Source organism: Patiria miniata, unplaced genomic scaffold (assembly GCF_015706575.1).
Source record: "Patiria miniata isolate m_02_andy unplaced genomic scaffold, ASM1570657v1 HiC_scaffold_29, whole genome shotgun sequence".
NCBI classification, from domain to species: Eukaryota; Metazoa; Echinodermata; class Asteroidea; order Valvatida; family Asterinidae; genus Patiria; species Patiria miniata.
In genome coordinates, this window is record NW_024037068.1 from 3233242 (window position 1) to 3248287 (window position 15046).

The 15046-nt window shown below is 39.9% G+C and overlaps 1 protein-coding gene across 2 annotated transcripts in view; it reads right to left on the minus strand.

The window, feature by feature from the left end:
- The window catches only part of LOC119735458 (ATP-sensitive inward rectifier potassium channel 12-like), a 35787-nt gene extending 22015 nt beyond the window's left edge, over positions 1 to 13772 (minus strand). Inside the window, exons 1-3 of one of the 2 annotated variants that reach the window (XM_038209161.1) lie at positions 13568 to 13772; positions 11036 to 11092; positions 8221 to 9963 (exon numbers count right to left, since the gene is read on the minus strand). In XM_038209161.1, coding sequence (XP_038065089.1) covers positions 8229 to 9797 — 1569 coding nt within the window. In that variant the 5' untranslated portion in view covers positions 9798 to 9963; positions 11036 to 11092; positions 13568 to 13772 and the 3' untranslated portion in view covers positions 8221 to 8228. The remainder of the gene's footprint in view (positions 1 to 8220; positions 9964 to 11035; positions 11093 to 13567) is intronic. The other variant, XM_038209160.1, reaches the window with a different exon arrangement.
- Between the last annotated feature and the right edge of the window lie 1274 nt (positions 13773 to 15046).

Below are 15046 nucleotides of genomic sequence, written 5' to 3' on the forward strand. Positions count from 1 at the left end.
TCTCATTTCTTGCAGGGTCTGTGGAGTGCAGTATGTAGGTGAGACTAAGAATACGCTCAAGAAGCGTTTCTATGCCCATCGGTCAACGGTCAACACCAAGAAACTAGACACCCCTGTTGGTCATCACTTCAACCTGCCTAACCACTCCATTTCTGATATGATTTTGCAGGGCATTGAATCTCTTGGCCATCGCAAAGAGTCAGTTCGCCTCAGCAGAGAGAAGGTGTGGATGAATCGTCTTCGAACTATTCAACCACATGGTCTCAACATCCAACTTGGAAATGATTAATCCTTTTCTTCCTCCATTGTCCTCTGTTACAGATAATCCATCTGGTCTTCCTTGTTTGTGTTAACACATCTCCCACCATCTTTCATCCCTTTCCACCTCTATACTGTCCCCCCCCCCCCCCCCCCCCCCCGCATCATCCCTTCACTCTCACACTCTTTTGTCCGTTCCCACTCCCTGTGACCTTTGATCCTTCCCCTTTCTGGTCCCTCCCCTGTTTACACCAGACCCCTTGTGGTTTGCCATCTCCCTTTGTTTCTTTGTTCTCTCATCCACCCTCCCCTGCATCTTTCCACACCTTTTCCTCCTAATCCTCCTTTTGTGTTTCTTCTTTCAGCCCTGCATGTTTGTGTGCACCCCCATGTTAATGTATGTATCTCTGTCATTTCTGTTTTAGCCTCTGAAGAGGAACTTGCTAAGTTCGCAACGTCAGGCCACATTAATTTTAAGATTTATATATTTCAGGTCCATCCAGTCAGTAAGCAGTTTGCAGCAGTTTTACTTTTTTTCATGATAAAAAAAGAGTTAGCTGAAGTAGTATGGTTGACAGTATTCACTAGCAAGCCACAAAAGATGACTCACATGTACTTTGTACGTACGTACACAGATACATGTATGAACATCATGACACATGTGAAGGAATACATGTACAATGTACATGTGCATACTATGGAACCAGGATTATTATGGACAGAAATAAGCAATACTGTAAAATGTGAGTAACACAAGTTGCTATAAAATAGTAAAACTATTTTCAGTAATTTGAAAATGGGGACGAGTGTAATTTTTATCAGACTGAAACTTTAGTTGGAAACACAAAAATGCTGAATTAAACTAATTTTCTGGCAAAATCAATGTGCGTGCTATAAGGTTAAAAAAACAAAAGAAACATATTGGCAAAGTTCCAGCATAAAGAAAGAATAGACTTCCTCCATGGTTCCAGCTTGTTCCCCAGCTGTACAGTGCACTACCAATTGGTACACCATAAAGTCCATACATCACAAAGAACATTGGTAAACACCGGAATAGCTAAGTAGAATCCTAAACATGCAAATCCTATCGTGCTGAAATTCACTTGTTGACAGATTTTGGAAAAGCTGTTTGCCCAGAGGACAGCAAATCAAACCAACAGCCTGCTTTTGTTTGTTTTTCATTTTTCAACAGGGAATATTTTCTATTCTACAAAATCCGAAAACTGCAGTTACTTCAATGTCGGTAGAAATACAAGTTACACGTAACCCCATTTTTCCAGTAATTTGTTTTAAAAATAAAACTTCTTGATCTGATACAAGAAGGGATAAAAGTGAGGAAATGCTTAAATGTAAATGTCAAGATCTCAACAACAGCAAAGTCACGATTCGTATCAATCCTCACAAATTCTAGTCCATGATCAATCCATTGTGAGAACAGACGGCCACTTTCAACACCGAAACGTGTCTAATTAAAGGTTGCAGAGTAATTCATACACAACCTTCACATACATGTACATGTACACACGTGTACTTAAACCACGGAGGAAGGCATCCATGCTTTAACCAACACTTCTCAGAGGGGCTTAACCTTAAGACTGTTCAATTCCCTGCAAGTTGGCTGTAGCTTATAATGTTAAATGTATCACAGTCACCTAGTGCCCTATAATCCTGCAGGTCAATAAAAAGAACCCCCTTTGTTGGCACCCAGACCAAACTAGTCAGTCTTGGGAATAGTGCCAAGGAATTATTTGCCTCTCGGTAGGCCCATTTTCAGGCCTATGGTCAACGCTCACATCCCTCCCCCAACATTTTTTAATCCACTGTGCACACAGCGAGATGAGAATTGCGCATTGTTAACACAGACGGCTAATATTTGCTGTGAGGATGGCACACACTGCCCACGAATGAGAATTAAAGATGGGTTATATTCAACTTCAGCAAAAGTAGATGGAAGACATACCTGTACGTTTACACAGACTTTAAAGTACTGGTTTGGATTGTTGCATAGACAGTGGCCAGAGCAGCATATATTTTACGGAAATCCAAAAGCAGAAAAATATTTACTTAATGAGAAAAAAATAGCCAAGAATAGGCCCACAAACACTATTTCTATTTGGCAGATGGTTATGGTTATGATTCTGATTTACATGTATAACATAGCTGATTTATTTTTGTGATTAGAATTTTCCACAGGAAATCTTGACCAGATATGACAGTGTCATTTTACATCTAAGTTAAAGGTTGCTCCCCCCCCCCCCCCCCCCGCAAACAAGCCCTTCCCCAACCCCAACCCCCGCCCCCCTCCCACACCCCAAGAATTCAGGTATTTTCAGACAAAATACAACGTAAATGTACACATGGTCTATGACATGCACATTGTACTTTCTAAAAGGAAGCCTTTCATTTCACAATTTTGTTTAAGTAAATGAAACTAAATCTGTATTATTGCAGGGAAACAACTGCTAATCATTGCAGACCTAAATGTACATAACTGATACCCTAAAGCTGTCTGTGCTTATTTCAAAGAAATTTGTCCGGAGTTTGTGTACATGATTTACACAGCGTGATATATTTTTTGGACAAGCAGGCATTCCATATCCAGAATATTTCTTCCAGTCATAAACATCCAGTTGAATAAGATTAATGGCAGCGATACATAAAATCAGCGCAAGAAAAACAAGGATGTGTTGCACATGTATGCACACTGCACATACAAACAGATCAAACCATGCACGTCATAGCTGATTCAGAGACGACAAAGTCATCTTGCGGAACATTCAGGTTTCATCACTTTCACAGACTTATTTTGGTGAAATTGCTCATCGGAATGAGTAATGTTTTACTGTGAATGGCCCCATAAATTAAATTACGTTGCACGTCTCTTTTGGCTGATTCAAGCTCTACAGACATGTATGGGCATCGGGGCATGCGTGAAAAATGGGACGCACATGTTCACTTACTACCCTCACATAAATTGTGCTCATCTGGTAAATGTATTCTAATTAAATCAGAACACGTTTAAATCAATTAAACTACATGTAGTGCACATACATGTTGTATGCATTTTAATTACAAATCGATCTCATATTTAAATTTTAAATGTATAAATATTGCATGAACCCAAAATTTGACCCAAAAATGTACTCTTCCTAGGCTGTGCCAGGGTGCATTGTACTTTTCAAATTACCAAATCAAAGTGAACCCTCCTGCTGTCCGAACAGTCACAGACAGTCAAAAAATCAATCTGCTTCCTCTGCCATGCCTTTTTGCACAGGCTATTCACCATCAGTCAGATCATATTCCAGCAAGCACTGTGACAAGTCAAATTCCATCAACAGACAATTTAAGAAAGTAACTAGCTGGCTTATCAATCACCTTCTGTCAAGGCAAAGCTGTATCAAGTTACATAACCAGTCACTCCTGCTTTAATTCATGTAGGCTAGGACTAGAGAGCTCTTAACTGTTAAAAACAGTCACTTGATTGATATTGACTGCTGGCGCTGGGATACTACATGTAGGTGTGTTGAATTAGACCTAGCCAGAGAGGATTTAAGTGTCATCTGAAATATGTTTGATATCTCGCTTTGATTAACAGCCCAATTAAACATTCTTAATATCAGTTTTACTTTTCACCAAGTATCACCTGTTTTCAAAAAGTTTTTTGTGATATTGTCATATTTTTATTATTTGCTCAAAAGACAGTATACCGGTACATGTACCTGGTTCACCTTTTCATGTGGTTTTGGGCAAAACAAGTTGAGTCCATGCAACAAGGTCGTATCTCCTAAAATGGCGGGTGAAAACAGAAGATTTCAATGTCAAAAGGTTGTATCTCGCTTAAAATAACCTGAATGCACAACATATGTACACACAAAGTCAATGGACGTAGTGATATGCCCTTGTTGCACGGAGTGTATTGGCACCAGATTCGACTTTGTTGCAGAATCGAGTTACGACCTTGTTGCACTGACGCGATAAATTGTTTTCTTTGAATGACTTTTTTTATTTTATAATATTGGTTTTATTTGGTTTTTGTTTAATTTAATAGGAATTTCAATTTCCCTGAAACTGCAAAATCCCATGTGAGTCACTTTTGGTCTCAAAGATTTTTCAACAATAAAATAGAATCAACACAGAGTGGATGTGTACATAATGCGTGAAACTATATCACTGAGTCATTGTGCACTTTTTTTATTAAACTGAAAAACCGGTGAGGCAACAGCACAATCTGCAACCTGTGGAGTTGACAAGCTAAAATGAGTCAAGACGTATTGCTCATCCATAATGTAGCAAGTTCATGCCCTAAAATGAGACCATGTTCAATTTCAGATGCTGACTCTACATAGTACACCTTGCAACCTTTAAGGGACCAAGCAATGAATTTTTCTTTGGAATTTTATTGTGTGCAACTTTCTACTCCTATTAAATGTATGAAAGCTAGTTGACATCCCTTTTTGGTTAATTTGATTGAAAAGTGCACTTCTTTAGACATTTAAAGTTTTCCATGTTTTTCCAGACATGAGGGCACTGTTGCTGTGATGTCATTTCAAGACAAAGTTCAGTTTAAGGTTTTTCCATTAAATTGTGAACCCAAGAATTTGCTCATTAAAAGCATTTGTGTGCGAAAAATTTGCTCATTAAAAGCATTTGTGTGAGAAAATTTGCCCACTAGCTTACTGCCCTGTCACAACAACAACTTATTAAAGAAAAGAAAATCTACCGGTATGCCAGCAAAGTTATCCAAAATCCTGGCGACTTTTGGTGCAGAACTAGCCGTAAACATTTAACACTGAACACTTAACCTTCAACACTGAACAGTGTGGGTGGATTAAACAGAAAGATGGATGAAGTGACGCTCACAAATGGACAGGGGAAAACAAATTGGCTTTTGCAAAACAAGCCTAACTTATAAACAATTCAAGGAATACTGACAGGATTCCAATAAGAACATAAAACCAGAGAAGCTGTAAATACACAGTGAACAAATGTGCCCCCATATGTTGGTCACTTCTTTTGGTTTTAAAGGAACACTAGGTCCTGGAACAGCCCAATTGGGCTACAAAACGCGCTTTGAACGAGATGATGTTAATCGGAAATAACATTTAAAGTAGGATATAAACATCCACACAACTATCCTTTCAAAACTGGGCGTTTTTGTGTTATTCCTGTATTAAACGTGCGAGAACGAATTTCGGGATCCACTTTTGCGACCCCATAAATTCGAGCTGTTTGGCTGCTAGTTGTGATTTCATTCGCAAAGTGTTCGTCTTTTGCGGACGTTGAAGAAACTATTTTTTTTATGCATTGGTGATTGGTCACCGCTGTTCCTGAGATACACAACGTGTATATCGTACACTGAGAACGACACGAAAACGTATTCGTACTCCGTCATGTCCGATGTAAACAAGCAGGTTTTTTTCGTCTTTTCTCAGGAACAGTAAGACATTAGGTTGGTTTCCTTTCAACCAGATGTTTGAAATAGGCTAAGTAAACAATCCAAAACATAAAATTTTCAGGGATTTCAGGACCTAGTGCCCCTTTAAGGGGAGTGGGCGTAAAATAGGGTGCCTAAAGGCTAAAGCACCCATGCAGGCACTAAACAGGAAATCAATTAAAATCTAGTAGAACATAAGCAGAACGGGTGTTTATTTTTTATTTAAAAGCTAATGGTTTCCGTCAATCTCAATAATGGGATGAGCCAGGTTATTTAGAGTAATTATCAATCACTGTTAACAGTAATGGTAAATAAATTGTCAGAAAAGGATTGATCGTAAATACTGGCTTTTCAGTCTGAGCATGGAGCTATAAAAAGGAGGTACATTTGTTTTGGCCATTTATTTTCAATTCATCACCTCCGAAATGAGTGGTTTCTCTATATTTTAGACCTTTCTACATGTAAATGTTTTCTTATTCGTATTATTTTTTACTGCACTGAGGAAAATTGGACAATATGCATACATACATTTTGTAATTTAGACAGATTAAAATTCTGCATGACAGGCATGTTTACGTACTTGTACACTAAGGATTGATTCATGTACGGTGCTGTGCATTTATTGGAATTTTTAACTACAATGTACAGCGTGCAACGCCAAAGCACTTTGACTAAAACACTTCCTGAGCAATTAATCAATGGCACATTGCAATTAACACGATGGCATGTCAAAATTAGCCAGAATGGAAACACTTAGTAGATCAATACTGGCTGGGCTTTATCCAGTCTTGAATACATACATGGGTACGTGCCAGTGTACTGCAAAAATATATGACGGATGTTAGGACTGGGACCGATTTAATGTAACTTGTTTATCACGGTCATTTCCTTATCCAGGAGAACTTCCTTATCATACAAGTTCTTGTATGTCAGAATCAAAGGGCGCGTTTGATTAGCTCAACCCGGTCGACTCGGGTAAATGCAGACAGGTTAGCCATGACAGCCCTGCTAATCAAACGCTCAAACGCAGGCCATCATGATCCTCATGTGACGTTCGTAGCTGTGGCAGTAGCCATTTACAAAACGCTGCTGTTCTGTCAAACGTAGAAAGTTACAACAACAGGCTGGAAGTATAGTCTCTAAAGTTACAATGACATCAATATCTACAATGTATGTTTAGACTTCAAATATTTTTTATTATCTTTCCCGCTGTCCGGCCGCATTATCTGTCCATTTCTTTGAATGAACAATGTGTTCATGTGACGCATAATTTCCACCACTGACTCTGCTCCTCGAGCAGGGTCCGGTCTGTGTTGGCTGAACCGTGTGAGCCCCGAAAATGACATCAGAGCTATTAAAATACACGGGGCTACCCCATGTCGCCCCCGGTGAGCTAATCGAACGCACGTTACTATTTGTCAAAAAGTTGCACTTTTGGGGGGCTTAATTTACTGCAAATTGCTGTCATTTAAAATGCAGTTTTTGGACTTCTAACATTCAGCATGAATTATATAATTATGATTTTTTTTTTAATGAAAGTGAAAACCTCGCAATGAACAGGAAATAACGTCAGTGCGTAAAACAAGATGACAAGTATAAGAAAAATATTTATGGTTTCAAGACGTCTTGAAAAAAGGATGGTTTTATTACATCTGAAAGTGAAATTACACTGAAGAACATTTAAACATTACTAAGATATTTTGCCAGAGGCCTGAGCATATGTACACGTTCATGTACATGTACGTATGCGTTACTTCACATTTTGTGAATAATTTGTTAACTAAGGACGTGCATGCTAATTGTGCCTCCTGGCAAAACGGGAAAACCAATACATTTGCACTTATATTACTGATCTTAAGCAAATAAAGCAGAAAACTGGTTAACGCATAAAAAATTCCAGTTTGAATACAAATTAACCCTCCGGCTGTCTGAACAGTCACAAGAAGTCAAAACAAATCAATCTTCTTCCCCTGCCATGCCTTTTACATAGGCCAGTCACCAACATTCAGATCAAATTTCAAGCAAGCACTATGACTAGTCAAATTCAGTCAGTAGGCACAACTGGCTTATCAATCACCTACGGTCAAAGCAAAGCTGTATCAAGTTACATAAAAAGTCACAGCCAGTCAATCTTGCTTCATGTTGAAAACAGTCACTTGATTGATTTTGACTGAAAGGACAACTTTGCTCAGAATATATGTTTGCATAGGAGGGTTAATAAAATCCCCCCCCCCCCCCCAACAATGCTTACTGAATACCTGTTCCTTCTATTTAGGCTCTTGAAAATCTTGATTCAGACAATCATTGATATTTGAATACTACGCATTTCAATGATTTTTTTACAGTCAATTTTTAAAAAAGATTTTAAATGTTCCTGTACATTTTAAAGGTTTTAAATGTTCCTGTACAATTTGTCAATGAAAAACCTACATTGTAAGAGTTCATTTATAAACAAGAAGAGAATTCATTTTTTATGACATTCGTAATTTATTTAACAAATACCGGGATTGTATCAATCTCTGACTCACCTTGTGTGTCATACATGAGACTCTCTGGAGATCGGACTGACGTTTCCGTCGCTGGAATTCCGGCCGGTGCTCCGATGGTAAGAAGTGTCATCGGGGTTGAGCACCATCCTATCAATGGACTCGCTCTTGGCCGTTACAAGAGGAAAAGCGTTCTTGGCCCGGTTGACCGACAGGTGTTCGCTGCTGCGACTCTTAAATCGCGTCTTGTCCCGCGACGTCAGGGCCTCCACTCTCTTGTTGTATATCCGGTTTCGGATGTCCGCATCCTGTTCTTTCTCCACCTCATCAATTCGCGCTTCTCGCATGACTTTCAGTATGTAGTCCCGGAGGGACTCTAGCGGGTCACTAGCAGGTTCCGAGAGGGAGGCTGCTCGTCTCTCCATCGCGTCGTTGTCTTTTGCGCTGAAGCGCGGCGTCTCAGGCACCGGGTAGATCTGGTCAAACTTGGAGTAGTTAATGTCGTACTGTTTGTCGTTCTCGCTCTTCAGAAAGACCACAGAGCTGGCGAAGCGGTGGCCCCACATTATCTCCGAGGGGAGGTAGGAGGTCCGGGCCTGCGTGGTTAGACCTGTCTGCTCGACGATGCCTTCTAAGATGACGACAATCTCGAAGTCTGCGTTGTCCAGCCCCTTCGCAGTGTATTCGTACAATGGACTGTCTTGGTTGATTTCGTGGCATATTATAAGGGGCCATACTAGAAATATCCTGTCCTCTCCTGTGTCGAACTCTAAATCCATGTTGAAACTGTGCAGTGGAATGATTTCCCCTTCAGCAGTGACCCGCGGTTTGATGAGGTATGCCCGTAAGTGGGCTTCAAAGAGGTGGGAGTTGCGAATGTCGCCCACGCGAAACATAAAGCAGAATCGTCCATCGCGCTGAGCAATCACGGCGTTTTTACTGAATTTGAGCGTGGCAGCCCGCTTCTTCGGGCGAGCGATCTTCGCAAATATGCAGCCGATCATCACAGCGTCTATCAAACAACTTACGACGGACTGAATGACGACGACGAGTATTGCGTGAGGGCAGGCTTCAGTCACACTCCTGCCACCATAACCAATAGTCGTTTGCGTTTCCACTGAAAACAGAAAGGAGGCTGTGAAGGAATCAACGTTTTCTACGCAGGGTTGCCATTCTGGGTCTGTGACGTTATGACTCTGATAGTAAAGATCCCCGTGGGCTGCAGCGATTATTACCCACACGATGCCAAAGAGGAACCAACTGAGCACGTACGCCAATGTGAAGACGCTCAGGTTGTAGCGCCACCGCAGGTCAATCAAGGTGGTGAACATGTCGGCGAACAAGCGCGCGCCCAAGTTCTTTACGTGGGTGTGTTCGACATTGCAGACGCCGTCCTTGCTAACCAAGCGCTGCATCTGCTTGCGTCGTCGCAGCTTGCGACGCAGCCGGTAGGACCGCACCGACTCCTTCCGCTCATGGTGGTTGGGTAGGTTTGGAGCGATGCCGTTGCTGCTGTAGGCGCTCTCCGACGAGTCGCTGATGTTGCTGCCTCGCCGTTCTTCAATGGTCTCATTTTTGTCTTCCAGCATGTTCAGACGCTCTTCGTTACTCTGCTGCATCTTCCTGGCTTTCAATCTTCAACCCCAAGCTCATATCCCAAAGGAATTGGTCTGCAATTTGGCTTGCCAACACAAAATCTGACAAATGTCCCTCTAATCAGGCAGTTTAGAGTCACAGGAGAACACTATCCTTTGATGAGACTAACTGCAAATCCACTGACTTGATCTGTTGGATTTAAAGGATTTTGAGCAGATGTTAGAAGTGCAAAATACATTTGAGAAAGAATACATTATACAAACCCACACTTGAACGTAAATGAAAACATAGACTCATAATGTATAGTATATACCTTACTTGGATTTTAAAAAAAATTTGAAACTTGGGAGGCGTACATGTACTAGTTGGTTAAATATTTAACTTGTTTTACATATGAAACTACATGTACATCCCTAACGAAATTTTGTAATAACAAACATGTCCAAAGAGAAAAATAAAGTTTGAATGTGATTGTCAATCAAGCTTTTGGAGAGATACAGTGTATCAAAAAGACTTCAATTGTGACTTTATCGATTAATTTTTTCTGGGAAAAACATCCAAGGGTGTCAACTCGAAAAGTCCACGATGACTCTTGGAATGATTTCTTTCCCATCCTATCCTATCTCGCAAGCCTTAAGCCTTCATCAATAATTCAATTCAACGTGACCAAAGAAAGAGACAAGACTTTTCACGACATACAAAGTGGGGGATCCACAAAACTCTGAGAAACACAAAAGAAGGGATTAACACCAAGCCAGTATCGATACCAGAATCCTATAATCAGTCTTCTCCTGTGACATCCCCATTAACGCTACTTGACAGCTCAAACACGATAGAAAGGAAGCATTGATAAATAAAGTGAATGGAACGGTTTTGCCAAAATTGATTCTCTTTTCTCACCCCTCAAAAATCAGGACAAAAGATATAAGGGTCGCAGTTACCAAACAAACTATTTCTTAAACAAATATTTTTGTTACGCCAGCAAAACTAACAAAAGGTTTTAGTTCACGCAAGCTTAACCCTCAGAAGTTGGCGACTTGCAAAGACCGCAGAAGCCATTATTGATCTTGTTCCCTGAATGTGTTTTATAAAATGTAATCTGTTGAACGGGATGGTGCCAGACTATTATGCATTCCAAGCCTCACTTTCAATTTTTTTTCTCCAAATGTGGCTTAAAACATTAGGGTATGTTTAATCCCAAATCTGTGGTCACCGAACGAACGCAGCAGGATACAACTGTGGCATTGTTCAATGGAATTACCTTTCATTCCACTTCAAAGGACAATGCTTTTTGAAATATCAGATGGAAAGCCTTGACCTGCATTGTACAACAAAAAACCCAGGACACTTTCACACAGAGCACTTAAACATACATATGTAAAATTCAACACCAAATTTTTGACAACTCTGCAATTTGTACATTGTCACCATTTTGACAAATTTTGAGTAAGTGATGAATCTGCACACGGTTTTCTCAAAACCGAGTTTTGAGAAAACCGCATTTGAAGTTGGTCAATTTTGCAGGTTGCATTTTCGTAATACATTTCTCCTCCAATATATACCGGTATTAAACTAGTTTAACACAACAGCAAACAAATTTCTCTGTTTTCATAAAATCATATTAACTAGGAGACATTAATTACTAAAGATATTCCTCAAAATGAAAATTGTACTTCATGGTCTTCATCACACAGAATGTACATTTACCGGTATATAAAATACACACTACACAGCATGCATGCGTATGTGAAATGTATGTTTATTTGATAATGCAGATTTGTCACTTCATCAGTTTAAGAGACTACAGAAACACATGTATAGCACACGTGTAAAATCAAGTGACAAAGAGAGATTCATCACTTCACTAAAACGAAAAACTGAGGGTGTCGTACATATTAGCGTAATTAACGAACGCTGCAATTTTGTATCTCAAAGTTTGGTAATCATGTAGAGGACATCATAAAATGTGAGAATATCCAAAAATCTCAAACAGTCTCATTTGTCTAAAAAAAAACAGGTTTGTCCTGAATTTTAATCATATTGTAATCCATACATTGTAAGTGCTGAGAACACCCCCCCCCCCCCAACATGGAATTGACAATGGTCTTTCAAGATTGAAGCTAGGCAACGGACCAGTGAGTCAAAACAAATCTTGTTTATTGTTACACTAATACATGGAAACCTAAGGTAAGACATTCACCAGGCAGATAATCACTAGACCGTGGCCACTGTCTAGTTCATTCAGTGTAGTTCATTTACAGAAAGCACTGAACCACCACTGGACTAGTGTTCCACATCCAAGATCATATAAGGCAGACAAAGATCGTGATAAGTTTTATTTTGCACAAATTTGCAGCCATAAAAAAAGTTTCTATGGCCAGGCCCCCTGCTGTGAATAAATCCAACAAAATGATTGTGACTGCTACATGAATAATTTAACCCCCTAGACTCTGGCTAGGATACAACCCCAATCCTGCAAAATCCTCGAATTGCCACTTAGAGAAAAATGGATTCAGCCTCAATCCTCCAAAATCATCCATTTTTTCTTGAATTTAGTCTGTGGAGGGTGACCACTGCCTCAATCCTCCAAAAATCCTCTGCCAATAACTGCTACGGTTTTGAGGCAGTGCGAATGGCGTTAAGAAGCAGCGCGGATGAAATACGAGAAAAACACGGGGCTGATTTATGCATGGCTGAACATAACCAATGCAGGATGCCTACTGGCTTGATGTAATGCATCCTCCACAAAAACAAGCAATACATCTTTGCCAATTGCCATTCATCCTCAATCCTCTAAAATCATCCAAAACCGGCAAGAGGAATTGGAAATCTATCCCTCAAAACACCTTTCTCCAATGATTCCATTCATAATTTTGTAAACGACTCAAAACGTCGCACAGTAAGGATAGCTCAGTGCAGCCCCACTAGTGTGGCCTCAGCAATGCAGTTATATTTTATGATGTCTCAGCTTCTTTCCCCCGAATTGATTAGGCGTCTTTGCAATAAAAATTTTCAACAGACAGCGTGTGCATATGGCCTCCAAAAAGATGAAAATCTCCTCAGTAGTTTGGAGAACCTGGCTTGTGGCCAGACATGCCAGAGGTGCAGCGCAGCAATACCGAGGCCAAAATAGTGGGGCCAAGCTCAGTGCTGAAGAATGTTGTGTGACTTGGAAGCTTGTATTGTAATTTGTAAATTGTAGTTACTTCCCATAATACTAACGTTACGTAAGGTATAGGCCTACCCCTGTATGTCATATTTCTGCTTTTATGAAATTATGGGAATTCAAGTGACTGCTCGCAAGTACTCAACTACTCGTTGGTAAATTCTTTGCAAGTATTCGACAAGAAAAATTTGACTAGGCTACTCGTCCAGGCCTAATCATTTATAATGTGGTCGTGGGTGGGCGACGGAAAAAAATTTCGAAGTGTTATGTCACGACACTAGGGCAAACATACATGTTCAAAACAAACGAGGTAGCAGGTCAACATTCTCGAGATTAAACTTGTCTATTTGTGTTTGTACAGCAGTAGGCCCTACTGCGGCAGTACACCTTTACTCAGTTTAAACTTTGACCTACATATACATAGACGTACACTTTGTGTACAAACTATGTCATGGCCTAGGCCTACACTAGTACTACGTACATGTACTATCATGCACAAAAGTCAATGACGATGTCGACTCAAGTCAAGAATTCCCGGCATTTCCAAAGTCGATTTCTTTCCATTCGACAGACGATCTGAGAAAGATAGACTGCTCATCGTCTACAACAAACCCTTCTCATACTCACCACTTAAATCACTCTCCAATATTCTGGTTCCCTGAAGCAAAATGACCCTTTTGAGGCGGAAGACCAAGTACGTTGGTTCCGATACTACTAAGATCCCGCGCCAATATCTTGCACGTACGATCTACGAATACGAGTACGACGATGTGTGTATAAAGTAGTGAATGATGCACGTGGAACCCGGTATTTTTCCATTGTTATCAAATGCCGCACTGGTGGCGCGCTTTGTGTGTCCAGTGACTGGACCTCGGATTGATCCATTATTTTTAAGGGTTCCTTTCCCTTTTCTTAATTCAGAGGGACGACGCTGGCCTTTGAATTGATCAAGCAGTGAAATTCAACTTTGGGCCTATGACGAACCTGCATTTTTGTTTTTATAAATCAGTGACACCTTTAAGTTGACATTTTGCTTTTTTGGAATAATACATTCAAGGTTGAAATTGTCATCATCAAATTTACAAATCGGAAACTGTAAAAATCTGCCAATATTCGAACTCTTGAGACTGCGAGCATAGAAAGTCACAATACGAAAATACATGTATATCTTTTTACAAAAGGGAACCCCATAATATTAACGTTTTATAGAGACAACTAAATTGAACTGATTTTTATTCTATAATTATAGAAGAGACCTTGATGTCTTAAGATTTTTTTTTTTAAAGTCTGCGCAATTGACTTTTCTTTTTGTCACCCCACCCCGGAAGCATATTAACGGGACACCCCTCTTCAATGTATTAATTGATGTTTCAAAGTCGAAGTTATGTTTACCGTTTAACGTTATGACCAAAGATCAGGATCTTTGGTTATGACATTGACAGCTGATATGTTTTAGCATGAAAATACATTTATTTGATCACACTAATGTAACCTAATCAATCGAAATGTATGATATAGGTCTTTTTGCACTATGATTTGTATTTTGCAACAGCTAAAACAACTGACAACAGGAGTTTACTTGTTAACAGTGTCATCATTATGATGCCATTGCCACGCATAAACGGAACTTGAACTCAACTCTACTAAAAAGTGAACGGTCCATATAATGGTGGTGTTCCCTAACGTGGCGCACTTCGACGTTTACCCGACTTTCCTCGTGTAGTGTTGCCAAACCTCTTTGGTGACAAACCTCAAATTCATGCAGTGAATTACTGGTACTTCGGCCTTATTAATGCTTGCTATTTAACCTCTGAGAACAATTTCGGTTTCATGAAATTTAATCTGAAATTCAGAAACAGTGGCGTCCGGAAATTGGGCACAAATTGGCGGAGTGTTCCCCAACGTGGCGCACTTGAATAAATCTCGGAAAATTCCAAATTGACTTTTTAGAATTCCTGTAAAGTTGATAGATTCTGATAAACCATTATTATTTCTACTTAAATACTCAACCAGAAGTTTGTCAGAAATTGTTTTTCTTATTTTTCGGGCATGTCGGGGCACTTTAAAAGGGTTCACTTTGCACTTCAAAATAAAATCGGAAAATCA